Source organism: Pan paniscus, chromosome 11, assembly GCF_029289425.2.
Source record: "Pan paniscus chromosome 11, NHGRI_mPanPan1-v2.0_pri, whole genome shotgun sequence".
NCBI lineage: Eukaryota > Metazoa > Chordata > Mammalia > Primates > Hominidae > Pan > Pan paniscus.
In genome coordinates this window covers 67356894-67371735 of record NC_073260.2, presented here as the reverse complement: position 1 = coordinate 67371735, position 14842 = coordinate 67356894, and the positions used below count along the sequence as shown (strand labels likewise).

General features: G+C 39.2%; 1 protein-coding gene across 1 annotated transcript in view; it reads left to right on the top strand.

Annotated features, from left to right (window-relative positions):
* The window catches only part of ANKRD20A1 (ankyrin repeat domain 20 family member A1), a 45590-nt gene that overhangs the window by 12200 nt on the left and 18548 nt on the right, over positions 1 to 14842 (top strand). The window contains 3 exon segments of the mRNA XM_055091870.2: positions 6473 to 6503; positions 9177 to 9246; positions 13190 to 13299. Coding sequence (XP_054947845.1) covers positions 6473 to 6503; positions 9177 to 9246; positions 13190 to 13299 — 211 coding nt within the window.

Below are 14842 nucleotides of genomic sequence, written 5' to 3'. Positions count from 1 at the left end.
TTTACATTTAGTAAACAAATAACTACAGTTGACCCATGAATAATGTGGGGGTAAGGGACCCTGATCCCTGTGCAGTTGAAAATCTGAGTATAACTTTTGATTCCTTCACCTTAGCTACTAATAGCCCACCATTGACTGGAAGCCTTCCTGATAACATAAACAGTTAATGAACACCTATTTTATTTGTGCTGGATTATGATATACTGTGTTCGTACAATAAAATAAGCTAGAGAAATGAAGCTGTTAGAAAGGAAATCATCAGGAAAAACATATTGACTTTTCATAAAGCATTAGTAGATCCTGGCAAAGGTCTTTATGATCTTCAGGTTGATTAGGCTGAGGAGGAAGAGGAGAGGTGGATCTTGCTGTCTCTGCATTGCAGAGGCAGAAGAAAATCTGCATATAGGTGAATCCCTGCAGTTGAAACCCTTGCTGTTCAAGGGTGAACTGTATTACATATTGATTTGTGTCACTAAGAAAGTAACTGTCTTTAGAACCAGAAACTCAGCAATCCCTTTTGGGTACCATAAATAAATGGCAATAAGAGCTGTAGAACTGAACCAGTGTGCACCCATACAAATAGGAGATTTTTTTTTAAGATAGCTACTGAGCACAGAAGATGGAAAAGCAATTCCTTCATGAGAAGCACAAGTTATATTACATATTCTTACACAAGCAAAATGATTCTATCTGTCATAGTTTACATACATACACATACACGCACATGTGCACACACGTGTGCACACAGGCACAAAGTTAAAAGTCCTGCTGATTCTTAATGACCAAATCCAACTGTTCATAGAAAGCGGTGGATAACACATCCTACTGTTTGGATGCAATTCTTTTGACTTTTTGACTTGTTTTGCCATGAACTGCCTTTAATGGGTCTAAATCATGTTTTTAGTTTTATGAGAAACAAAGACAAAGATTAGAAGCAAGTAAACAGGAACTCTATGGTCAGTAGTAGACTATAATAGTATATTCAATAATCATATGTTTTTCTCCAGTTATACAATTTACTTGAATGATGCACAATTAATCAATTATTATTATCATAGGGGATGGGGTCTCTCTATGTTGCCTAGGCTAGAATACAGTGTCTGTTCATTGGTGCAATCATAGCTCACTGTAGCCTTGAACTCCTGGGCTCAAGCAGTCCTCCTACCTCATCCTGCTGAGTAGCTGAGACTACAGTTTTGTGTGGTTACATCTGGCTTGATACACAATTATTTATTTGTTTGTTTATTTTTGATACAGGGTCTCCCTCTGTTTCCAGTACTGGCATGCAGTGGTGCCATCTTGGCTCACTGCAACTTCTGCTTCCTGGCCTTAAATGATCCTTTCACCTTAGCCTCCCAAGTAGCTGGGACTACAGGCATGCACTACCACACTTGGCTAATTTTCTTTTTAAGGGTTTTTTTTGTTTTGTTTTGTTTTTGTTTGTTTGTTTAATAGATGAGGTCTCACTGTATTGCTGAGGCTGGTCTGGAACTTCTGGTCTCAAGTGATCCTCCTGCCTCAACCTCCCAAAATGCTTGGATTTACAAGTGTGAGCCACTGCACCTGGCCTGCACAATTATTATAAAAAGGAATGAAGCCCAGTTGAGTTGCAGAAAATTGACCACTTTTTCATTTTTTTCTAAAAACCTTCATATTGTAGAACATATTGTCAATCACCCAGATTCTCTATTTTTTATTCAGTTAAAAGAGGATTGCTGCTTATTTCACATTATTTTCTGACATTATTGTTTCATTTATTCGTTTTATGGTTTTGTTCAATTGGATAGATATATAAATACAAGAATCTCCAAGTCAAATATCAAGGGAAAAAAAGAAAAGAAAAACAGATTAGGGAAAGTTATTCTGTGAAATAACCATCTGATTACAGTTACATGTATCATATCAACTTAATACAAATCTTACACAATGCATCGTTTCATGGTTTCCCAAGACCACCCCAGGTTTGGTGGTTCATTAGAAGGACTCATAGGACTCAGCAAATAGTCATACTCAGATCTTTTATTTATTTATTTATTTATTTATTATTATACTTTAAGTTTTAGGGTACATGTGCACATTGTGCAGGTTAGTTACATACGTATACATGTGCCAGTCTGGTGTGCTGCACCCACTAACTCGTCATCTAGCATTAGGTATATCTCCCAATGCTATCCCTCCCCCCTCCCTCCACCCCATAACAGTCCCCAGAGTGTGATGCTCCCCTTCCTGTGTCCATGTTATCTCATTGTTCAATTCCCACCTATGAGTGAGAATATGCGGTGTTTGGTTTTTTGTTCTTGCGATAGTTGACAAATGGGATCTAATTAAACTAAAGAGCTTCTGCACAACAAAAGAAACTACCATCAGAATGAACAGATCTTTAATTGATAACAAGAAAGGGGACAAGCAAAATTAGTAGAGGAAAAAGTTGCATGTGGTCAATTCCGGAGGAAACGAGGCACAAGCCTCCAGGAGTTCTGTCCTGTGGAGTTCCCAGGATCTGCTTAATTCTCCTAGGCTCACATTTTGACAACATATGTGCAGCGATGTCTACCAGTACCAGAGTCTCATTAGAGACTAAGTGTCTAAGTTTTTCTATGGAGGTTACTCTCCCTCACATGTACCCAAATTCCAGACTCTTATAAGGAAAGCAGCTGTTCATAGTAAACACACGGTTTTTATAAACACTTTAGACACAGTGAGCCACTCTTCTCAGGGAATGGTGGAAACCCTCCCAATTCCAATTTCCTAAACAGCAGCCAAGGGCCAGCCTTTCATGCAAGCCTTTCTAAGGATGGCAGTCTCTTGCCTGTTACATGAAATCTTTTCTGCACACTTTGTATAGCCCCAGCTTAATTTTTGGTGTTGTTTTAACATTTCATTTTAATAACATAATATTATAAGATAAGGTAACTTGGTACTAATTTCTGTTGTATGATCCATCTTAAGTTGCAGTGCTGGTTACTTTTTTGACTTTTGGTGATGAACAGCTATTTATACATAAGTTACAATAGCAATGTTAGGTAATTATTATCTGTCCTATTTATCTCATTTACCTTTCAGTAAAATTGTTAAATTAAATAAGCAAAATAATTTCTGAGTTAAAATTAGAATAAAAATTGTCTTTTATTTGGATTACATGAATAATCTAGTTTTCATATTGTGCTAAATCCCTGCTTAGAATTATGAAATAAGATAAAATGTTCAATCATTTTTATCAATATTTTCTTACCTAAGCATGCAATTACATTTATTTATTTTATATATTTTATATACCTTGATTTGAGAAATAATGACCACATGTTGTTACTTTGGTCTTCAATAATCTCTAATTTTTAGGGTCACTGTGTCTTGCTTAAATATATCATAGTAACAAGTTCAGTAAATATCTTTATGTTTTATTTTATTTACTTATTTTTTTTGAGACAGAGTTTTGCTCTTGTTGCCCAGGCTGCAGTGCAATGATACAATCTTGGCTCATTGCAACCTCCACCTCCCAGGTTCAAATGATGCCCCTGCCTCAGCCTCCCAGGTACCTGGAACTACAGGTATGCACCATCATGCTCGGCTAATTTTTTATATTCAGTAGAGATGGGGTTTCACCATGTTAGTCAGGCTGGTCTAGAACTCCTGACCTCAGGTGATCCACCCACCTCGACCTCTCAAAGTGCTGGGATTACAGGCATGAGCTACTGACCCCAGCCATCTTTTTTATTTATTTATTTTAATTGTTGTTCTGGAGATCCTGGGATGCATAGACAGTGAATATCTCTTTTTTATTGTTTTGAGATGGAGTCTCACTCTGTCTCTCAGGCTGCAGTGCAGTGGTGTGATCTCAGTTAACTGCAACCTCCGTCTTCTAGGCTCAAGCGATTCTCCTGCCTCAGTCTCCCGAGTAGCTGAAATTACAGGTGCCAGCCTCCATGCCCAGCTAATTTTTGTACTTTTATTAGAGATGATGTTTTGCCATGTTGGCCAGGCTGGTCTTGAACTCCTGACCTCAGGTGATCCACCCACCTTTGCCTCCCAAAGTGCTGAGATTACAGGCATGAGCCACTGAGCCCAGCTGAATATCTTTTTTAAATCAATATCCTTATTTCTTAGAGCAGTTTTAGGTTCACAGCAAAATTGAGAGGAAGGTACAGAGATTTCTCATATATCCCACGCCTTCCACACACACATAGCCTCCCCCATTATTAGTATTTTCCACCACAGAGTGGTCCATTTGTTACAACTGATGAACTTACATTGACACGTTATAATCACTCAAAGTTCATAATTTACATCAGGCCTCACTCTTGATGCTGTACATTCTGTGAATTTGGACAAATATATAATGACATGACATGTATCTATTACTGTAATATTATTGACAGAACAGTTTCACTGCCCTAAAAATTATACTATGCCTGTTCATCTCTCCCTTACTCCCTAGCAACTCGTGGCAACCATTGATGTTTACTCTGTCTTCATAGTTTTACTTTTTTCAGAAGAGTCATATAGTTGAAATAAGAAGAGTGGATATCTTTTTGAATAGTTAAAAAATTAAAGCTCCATGGCAGTTGAATGTAGTCATTTAAGATGTTCTTTGTCCTTTTGTTTTTCTTTTGCTTCTTTATCATTGTAAAGAATGGTGTATTCTGATGAGATATGATTTACATACTTAGAAAACATGATTTGTATAGATATGTGGCACATAATAGAAAGGGATGAGGAAAAGAACACCACACTGTACCACACAGCACAACCTGTAGCATCTTGCTCTGTGAGGCGGGTCCAGATAGACTCTCTAGCAATGGAAGGGGACAAGTGCAAAGGGTTGTACTTTATAAAACTGGAATCACAAAGTCTTTCATACTTACCTTCGGTTGGAAATAAGACCAGGCAGTGAATGCTATTAGGTAAATACATAAGTTCCTCACTGATCCTCTTCCTTTGAGGGATGAGGTTGACAACAGCCTGTATTATGATGACATGACTCACCTACAACTAGATTCTGTCATAAGGGATGACAAGGGAGTTTTGCTTTATGCGAGGTGAAAAAAATTTTTTCTCCTACTAGGGAGAAGGGCAAGCATTAGAACATTCTGGTAGTAAAAGGGCATTGATAGTTTTCTTTCTATATATTTTTTCACATCAGATAATACTGCCCGGCACCCTGCCATACCTCCCCAGTGTTTATTCAGCTTCTCTCTGAATGTGGATAAGCTCTTAAAGGAGTGATCTTTCCAGTGGTTCTTTCTGTGGGAGGCAAAATGGCAGGTGAATTTGGGCCTTGTTATACGTAGGCCAGAGCAAATATCTACAACTAAGGAAACCACCCAGCACCTTCCCCAGAAGAGTATTAGCCAGAGTAACACACTGATCTCTCTTGAGATCTTCTCCACTGGTGGCTGGAAAGTCTTTGCAAGGATTCCTGTTTCTGGTCTGATTCCTATGTTTTGTTGGTTTCTGGTGATAGTGCATTTTATTCTAAACTAAACAGTTTGAACTGAAGAACTAGAGAGGCTGTGTTGTGTTATAACAAAATAAGTGCAGTAGCTACACCTTAACTGTGGGAGATACATTCCAAGACCCCCAGTGGAATCATGAAACCATGAATAGTACTGAATCACAAGCTGTTTTTCCCTATACATACATATCTATGACAAAGTTTAATTTATAAATTAAATTCAATCTGATGTTATCTGTAGATAGGGTGTGAGAATTGAATTGTGTCATCAGCAGGAATGATTGCTTGTTTGTTGGTGGGGAAAAACTCTCCACACATTTGGTCACAGAAGCCTTCTTTGTTGATGATTGTTGCTGTGGTGTGACAGCAGAGAAAAACTTGTCAAGTATGTCTTTCTGCGCATATAGTGGATAAGGGGTACTAATGTATACTCTGCTGTAATGGCCCCTCATATTTTGGTCCAGAAATCATGCTCTTTGACACTGTTGACTCATCACACCTGTTCTGCTAACAATACCATTTTTATCCAATCTCATAGGGTTTGGCTAGGATGACTTGTATACTGCAGTTCACTTGTAGATACCAAATTTTAATAAATTTATTCTTCTTTGCATCTAATAAATACAAAGGGAAGAGTTCTTACTGCATTAATTACCTATCAACAAGTATGATGAATGTTAATTCTAATAAGTTCACAGGCATGCTCCCAAAGGAATGCTTTGGAACAAAGCATCAGTCTTATGCTTTAAAAAACCAAACCAAACCAAAACAAAAACAACAACAACAACAACAAACAGGATCTAAATCATACACACAATTGTGCACAATTTTTTTATGAAGGTAGAGTTTTACTATGTTTCCCAAGCTGGTCTCAAACTTCTGGGCTCCTCAAGTGATCCTCCTGCCTCATCCTCTCAAGTAGTTTGGATTAGAGGCATGCATCACTGTGCATTCTTATGCTTTTAATATTCTGTACATTTATTATTGATTTAAAATGCATTTTACCTTCTTCTTTAATAGATGTTGGAATTTCTGATGAATCTGCAGTCAGGTAAGATTTCATAGATTTAAAAAATTATGTGAACTAAGAAAATATAGATGGAAGAAACTAATATCTGTTGAGTGTTGTATTCTGGGCTAGACATCCTAATATGTTCTATGCATTTATCATCTCATAAAGCCATCATAACATCTGTGTTCCTATAACCTACTTTTAAATAAACAACTATGGATTAGAGCTGATTAATTGCCTCATAATCCCATAGTTAACAAAGTAGCTGGCCTGCAGTTTGACCATCAGCCTGCCTGCCTTCCAAATCCTTTCTCTTGCTCCTCAGCATAGATTGATAGATATCTGTGCAGCCCTTGGATCAAGGTATAGGTCTGAATCAGATTAATCAGGTTCATTAATTTGATTAATGTATACGTTAATGAGAGTTTAAATACCTTGAACTCCCATTTAAGTTTATTGTTAGGATGTGGTTAGTCCTAATAAATTTGAAGATTTCAGTGGTAGCCAGTGTCTTGTTTTTACCATCAAAGGCTCTAGGGCAGATCTGACTTAGCTTTGACCACAGGAGTGTAAGTTTTACCAAAGCAAGTTTAGGCAAGTCTTAGAGACAAATTATTTGACTACCCAGTTTGGTTTTCCATTTAGGCAAGTATTTCTGCTTACTTCCATAATACATTTTTTAGTGTTGTTGCTTTTTCCATGACTTTTCTATAATTTTGTCTTCATTTTTTAAAACTTTCTTCTCTGCTTTTCTTGGTGTTTCTTTTGTTCTATTATTTTTTCAAACTCTGCTGGCTATGTATTCCAAGTTTTTCTATAGACAGAATCAAGAGGACATAGAATTACAGGATTTTAAGGAATCTTGGAATGAATTAAAATACCTTCTAGTATTTTTACCTGTGTTGAACATTCTGGTCAAGTGATTCTCTAGATACAGAATGTGAGGCTCAAAGAGATTAGGATGCTTTTTTTTTTAGACATAGGAATTGGCAGAAATGAGATTTGAACTCATGGTAAAGCCCAGTACTTTTGCTTCTTTTTATGTCCTATTGGCATGTGTTTTAATAATACAAACGGGAGTGAGTCTGTGGATAGAATGAGAATGGAATTAGCTGGTGAACCAAATGGAAGTAGATAAGAATGGAATGAGCAGGGGAAGTCCAAGTTTGAAGATAAACAACACTGGATTGGATAGGAGTTTGGACTCTCCTATAAGAGATCAAAGTATTAGGGTTTATGACAAGTTTGATAAAGATGAATTATAAAAAGAAGGACACAAGATGTTGGGAATTATCTACAAAGGCACATTAAAATAGAAGGTTCAAGGGAGCTCTAAAAAGTTTGCTGCTTTTTTCTAAATCAAGGACTGACAAACTTGAAGATTTTACTGAAAGATGCTAAAACATTTTGAGACACTGGAAGGAGTGTCTACAGCAGATAGAAATGTGGTGTCATCTACTTCCATCCTGACTTACAAAGGGGTGGCTTAGAGCCCCTGGAGTACTAAGGGGCTGGAGATTGCTGAACTACATAGACGTGTGGCACAGGACAGGTGTCTCCTCACCTCTACCTCTTTTCCCAGTTCACTGATGTCCTTCCCATGTCCATGTGGGCTGGATCAGGGGCATGATTAGGTGGAAAATCAGTCATGGAGTTCAGCTGGGTAGTTCGTAGTGTGTATAGCTGGGGGCAGGTGATGGAGACTCCAGTTAGCTTGTTTTTCAGGAGCAGGGATATAGAGAGCTCCTACTCCTGGTCATTTGAGGTCATCCTTTCAGGAATCTGTGCTTTCTTAGACTGAAGATTTGAAGATTGGAGACTTCTGTGGAGCGCTGCAGAAGTGGAATCTGGAAGTGGGAGCCCATAGGAAGAAAGATACTTAGATAGTACTTAGGGAAATAGAGGTACAACTATGAGGACTCTGTTTTTTTCTGGCAGTCTCTCTCCTTGGGTGTCTGAGTGCCTACGAAAATTTTTGAGGGCTTGCTAGTTTATGTGGACCTGAATAAGGTAGGACCTATAGAGTGAAAATAATGGATTTTATAATTGTTAATGTTTTAATCTTTCTGGGAAAAGTATTCTCAATAAGAACATACACCTTTGTTATTTGACTTCTGTACATTTAGCTTTCATACCTTTCAAATATTGTAGGGGCTTTCCTGTACAAATTTAGGGCAAAGGAAATCAACAGGACCTTCCTAAGTTGGATCCATGCTGAGGAATCAAGACTGCCATTTTGAAGTGATGCAGATTAGACTTTCATCCAGAGACAGATCATGGAAAAGACACAGTGGATCTTTCTACCTTGTTTTAGGTCATCAGTTTTCTTCCAGTTTAGATAACAAAATTTATGTCATCCATTAATTGAATTTTAAGTTCAGCTTCAGGACAGATAATTTATGAGGGCAAAGTATTGTCAGGCTCTGCCAATATATTGACTGTCACTATTTGTTATAAAGCTCAAGGTTAGTTTTCATTGAATATTTTATAGATTTAGACAGTTGGAGGCAGAAGTAGGTAAATAAAATCTATTTTTAGAACAGAGGACATATTTTAATTATATCAAGAATCATAATTTAATATATAGATCACTGACCTTTCCCCAGATTATGTTTTCCTTTTTTTGAGGGGGAAGCTGGATATAAACCGGCAGTTAAAAAAATTGTAAAGAAATCAACTTGCTCATTTTCATTGTGTATTTTTGCTCTCAAGCATTTTGCATGAACTGTGTGTGGATTCATTGCCTGCATTGGATGATGAAGTCTTGAGTGTTGCTACTAAGGTAAAGTGGTCTCTTGTAAAATTAATTTTCTCACTCTGAATGTAGTTTTGCATGTGTTTACTTTTCAAATTTAGCAGTGGTTTACCTATCATTGTTTTATGGTGGTAATGGAAAGTTGCTCAGAGAAAAACATACATATGACTAGTTGATTCAAAAAATGTGTTTAACTTTGGTAACTAACAGAGATTGATAAGTACTGTGACAGGGTGGGAGCTGAAAAATAAATGAACTGGAAAATAAGTAGTCACAGGAAAATCACATTAGGAAATGCTTTCTCCAATAGAGGAAATATGAAATTTGGTTAAGGTTTATTTGGATAAATACTAATACTTTGACTTTTAAATCGTACGAGTGTGACTTTCTTAATATTTATGCCTGTATAAATCTTCAGTGAATCAAATTATTTGCAGTAATCATGGAATCTTCCTGATAATCTTTAGTGGCAAAAATGTTCAGCACATAGCATATAGCTTTTGTTCCTGGAAACTTATTATTTTGGTGTCATATAGTTTTTAGGAGAAATTGTTTCTCTACTTATATTATTGGTTCTGTAGTGAGACTAAAAAATATTAAAAATTGTCGAAAAATAGCTGAGTTTGGTGGTGTACCCCTGTAGTCCTCACTACTTGGGAGTTTGAGGCGGGAAGATTGCTTGAACCCAGGAGTTTGAGAATAGCCTGGGCAACATTGTGTCTGATTGAAAAATATAAACTGTGGAAATGTAGAAATTTAAATTTATGTTATCAAGATTTGTATTGCAAAGGGATTTTTGTGTGGTTTATGAGTTGTCCATGAAGAGTTTATATAAAACACTTCATCTAATTGAATAACATGTATTTTGCTGCAAATAACCAGTTCTAGAAGCAGAGATTCTTAATACCAATATGGTAAGACTTTATCATCATGATTTTGTCATTGTAGTTTATTTAAAATATTTACTTTGCCGGGTATGGTGGCTCACACCTATAATCCCAGCACTTTTGGAGGCCAAGGTGGGTAGATCACCTGAGGTCAGGAGTTCAAGATCAGCCTGGCCAACATGGTGAAACCCTGTCTCTAAAATAAAATAAAAAGCACAAAAATTAACCAGGCATGATGGTGCATGCCTGTAATCCCAGCTGCTCAGGAGGCCAAGGCAGGAGAATGGCTTGAACCCAGGAGGCGGAGTCTGCAGTGAGCCAAGATCGCACCATTGCATTGCAGCCTGGGTGACAGAGCAAGACTACATCTTAAAAAATAAAATAAAATAAAATAAAATAACCACTCAAAGTCCGTATATCATATTCTGAAAATTTGAATGTCAGAAGGTTTTCTATTTAGTTGTTTAAATAATCATTGGAAGCTCCTGCATACCATAAGCTACTGGAGGTCAGTAACCATATTTGTGTGTATGCTGGAGTACCTAGAATACAGTCTTCCATGTAAGAAGCATTTTACTTGTTGTTTTTTGAGATGGGGTTTCACTCTGTCACCCAGGCTGTAGGGCACTGGTGAGATCTTGGCTCACTCCGATCTCCATTTCCTGGGCTCAGGTGATCCTCACACCTCAGCAATCCAAGTATTTGAAACAATAGAGCTATGTCACCATAGACCTGTGTCACCATGCTCGGCTGAGTTTCGTAGAGACAGGGTTTTGTCTTGTTGCCCAAGCTGGTCTTTAACTGTTGGGCTCAAGTGTTCTGCTCACCTCAGCCTCTCAAAGTGCTGGGGTTACAGGCATAAGACATTCAGCTTTAATAGTTGTTTAATCTGAATAAATAGACAAATAAATTTTTATGTAATGGAATGTTATAAGTAATATAATAAATCTAATGTATCTAATAATTAAATACTGTTTTTAAAATATTGCTTACATTGTATTATTTTTTAATATTAAAGGGTGTATAAGTTTTGATATGTTATGTTGAGAAATTATGCCATAATTAAAAAGGAAATAAAATAGAATTAGGTCATCGGTAGCAAAGGGTTACAATATATTTTCTAATATCATTCAACTGGAATCTTAACATTGAGATTTTAGATTAACATTTCTTAAGTTTTTTATTAGACCCAACTCATGTTCTATTGAATATACCTTTTCAAGCCATACATTACTTATTATTATTATACTTTAAGTTCTAGGGTACATGTGCACAACATGCAGGTTTCTTACATATGTATACATGTGTCATGTTGGTGTGCTGCACCCATTAACTCGTCATTTATATTAAGTATATCTCCTAATGCTATCCCTCCCCTCTCCCCCCACCCCATGAGAGGCTCTGGTGTGTGATGTTCCCCTTCTTGTGTCCAAGTGTTCTCATTGTTCAGTTCCCACCTATGAGTGAGAACATGTGGTGTTTGCTTTTCTGTCCTTGCAACAGTTTGCTCAGAATGATGGTTTCCAGCTTCATCCATGTCCCTACAAAGGACATGAACTCATCCTTTTTTATGCTGCATAGTATTCCATGGTGTGTTAAGTGCCACATTTTCTTAATCCAGTCTATCATTGATGTACATTTGGGTTGGTTCCAAGTCTTTGCTATTGTGAATAGTGCCACAATAAACATATGTGTGCATGTGTCTTTATAGCAGCATGATTTATAATCCTTTGGGTATATACCCAGTAATGGGATGGCTGGATCAAATGGTATTTCTAATTCTTGATCCTTGAGGAATCTCCACACTGTCTTCCACAATGGTTGAACTAGTTTACAGTCCCACCAACAGTGTAAAAATGTTCCTATTTCTCCACATCCTCTCCAGCACCTGTTGTTTTCTGACTTTTCAATGATTGCCGTTCTAACCGGTGTGAAATGATTATCTCATTGTGGTTTCAATTTGCATTTCTCTGATGGCCAGTGATGATGAGCATTTTTTCATGTGTCTGCCATACATTACTCTTTAGAATTCTGGTGACTAATTCTTTTTCTGGGTGGAAAGTTGATGGAAAGTTCCAGTTTTCTCTCTCTGTTATAATATTGTTCTTTCAGGTAATGATAGATGACCATATTTAGCTAATTGAATGTCTTATAGTAAGAAACACTATCACAGAAGTACTTACAAAAAACTAATTAATTGCAGCATAAATATTAATTAGTATTATCACAGGTATGAAAGTCCAAAGGCTCTGTTATAGATCTATTTCCCTATGTACTTTATTGTACTTCATGTTGTTTGTTTTCTTTCTTGGCTTAAGCTCATATTTCATTGACTAATTAGGCTTGTTTTTTGTTTGTATCTCTCTTTGTTCTCACATTTTAAATGGAAATTTTTGGGGAGTCAGGGTCTTGCTCTGTTATCCATGCTGCAGTGTAGTGGCATGATCTTGGCTCACTGCAGTATCCACCTCTCAGGCTCAAGTGATCCTCCCACATCAGCTTCCCAAGCAGCTGGGACTGCAGGCACACACCATCATGCCTGATTCCTTTTGGTAATTTTTGTGTAGAGATGTGTTCTCATTATGTTGCCCAGGCTGGTCTCAAACTCCTGAACTTAAGCAATCCACCCACCTTGGCCTTGCAAAGGGCTGAGATTACAGGTGTGAGCCACCATGCCTGGGCAACATCGAGTTTGATTTAAAGAAGTTGATTAGGGCTGGGTGTGGTGGTGCACACTGCTTGTCTCAACACTTTGGGAGGCAGAAGTGGAAGATTTACTTGAGCCCAGGAGCTTGAGACCAGCCTGAGCAGTATAATGAGACCTTGTCTCTACAAAGATAACAATAAAAACATTAGCATGGCATGATGGTATGCGCCTGTAGTTCCAGCTATTCAGGAAGTTGAAGTGGGAAGATTGCTTGAGGTCAGCAGTTCGAGACCACAGTGAGCCATAATCAGGCCCCTGCATTCTAGCCCTGCATTGACAGAGTGAGACCCAGTTTCATAAAAAGAGATTGATAAGAAACTCTTGATGCAACTCATCATAATTTTAAAATGGAAACTAATTCTTGATATTACCTTAGCAGTGTGTCCCCGAGAAAGTGTCAGAGCCTTTATGTAGACCTTCCCATGAAAAAGGAAACAGAATAGTCAATGGAAAAGGAGAAGGTGAGAACCATATTTTATTTAAAAAGTCATTTGATGGAGGCCTCGCACAGTGGCTCATGCCTGTAATCCCAGCACTTTGGGAGGCCAAGGTGGGTGGATCATGAGGTCAGGAGATCGAGACCATCCTGGCTAACATGGTGAAACCCCATCTCTACTAAAAACACAAAAAATTAGCTGGGCATGGTGGCGGGTGCCTGTAGTCCCAGCTACTTGGGAGGCTGAGGCAGGAGGATGGTGTGAACCTGGGAGGTGGAGCTTGCAGTCCGCGGAGATCCTGCCACTGCACTCCAGCCTGGGTGACAGAGTGAGACTCCATCTCAAAAAAAAAAAAGTCATTTGATGGAATGTTTCTTTGAAAATATGAGCACTAATAGAGTCTAATAGCTAAAGAAAATGTCCTATTAACTGTATAAAGAAAATGTCCTATTAACTGTATAATAAGTAAAGGAGAAATGAAATGGTGATAAGTTGTGTCTCTAACCAAGGGTCAGCAGTTGATTCTATTGGGAGTACCACTAAAGGAGCTGAGTTATGAGTTCCATTTTAAGATACTCTAAGACCTGAGGCAAGTCAGGAGAGAGGGAAGAGGAAATGAATAAAAGAGAAAGAAACAATGAGGAGGGCAGCGTGTATATGGAATAAATTAAAAAAACACGGATGTATGTAATGGAGGGTAGTAAAGTCAAATTGATCTGTAGAAGAAGGAAGAACAGGGTGTTAGAAATAGGAAGGAAGGCTCTCCCTCTCCCTCTGCCTCTCCCTCTCCCTCTTCCTCTCCCTCTCCCTCTCCCCATGGTCTCCCTCTCCCTCTCTTTCCACCTCTCCCCATGGTCTCCCTCTCCCTCTCCCCACGGTCTCCCTCTCCCTCTCTTTCCATGGTCTCCCTCTGATGCCGAGCCAAAGCTGGACTGTACTGCCGCCATCTCGGCTCACTGCAACCTCCCTGCCTGATTCTCCTGCCTCAGCCTGCTGAGTGCCTGCGATTGCAGGCACGCCACCATGCCTGACTGGTTTTCGTATTTTTTTGGTGGAGACGGGGTTTCGCTGTGTTGGCCGGGCTGGTCTCCAGCTCCTAACCGCGAGTGATCCGCCAGCCTGGGCCTCCCGAGGTGCCGGGGTTGCAGACGGAGTTTCATTCACTCAGTGCTCAATGTTGCCCAGGCTGGAGTGCAGTGGCTTGATCTCGGCTAGCTACAACCTCCACCTCCCAGCCGCCTGCCTTGGCTTCCCAAAGTGCCGAGATTGCAGCCTCTGCCCGGCCGCCACCCTGTCTGGGAAGTGAGGAGCGTCTCTGTCTAGCCGCCCATCGTCTGGGATGTGAGGAGCCCCTCTGCCTGGCTGCCCAGTCTGGGAAGTGAGGAGCTCCTCTTCCCGGCCGCCATCCTGTCTAGGAAGTGAGGAGTGTCTCTGCCCGGCTGCCCATCGTCTGAGATGCGGGGAGCGCCTCTGCCTGCCGCCCTGTCTAGGATGTGAGGAGTGCCTCTGCCTGGCCACGACCCCGTCTGAGAAGTGAGGAGCCCCTCCGCCCAGCAGCCACCCCGTCTGAGAAGTGAGGAGCCCCTCCGCCC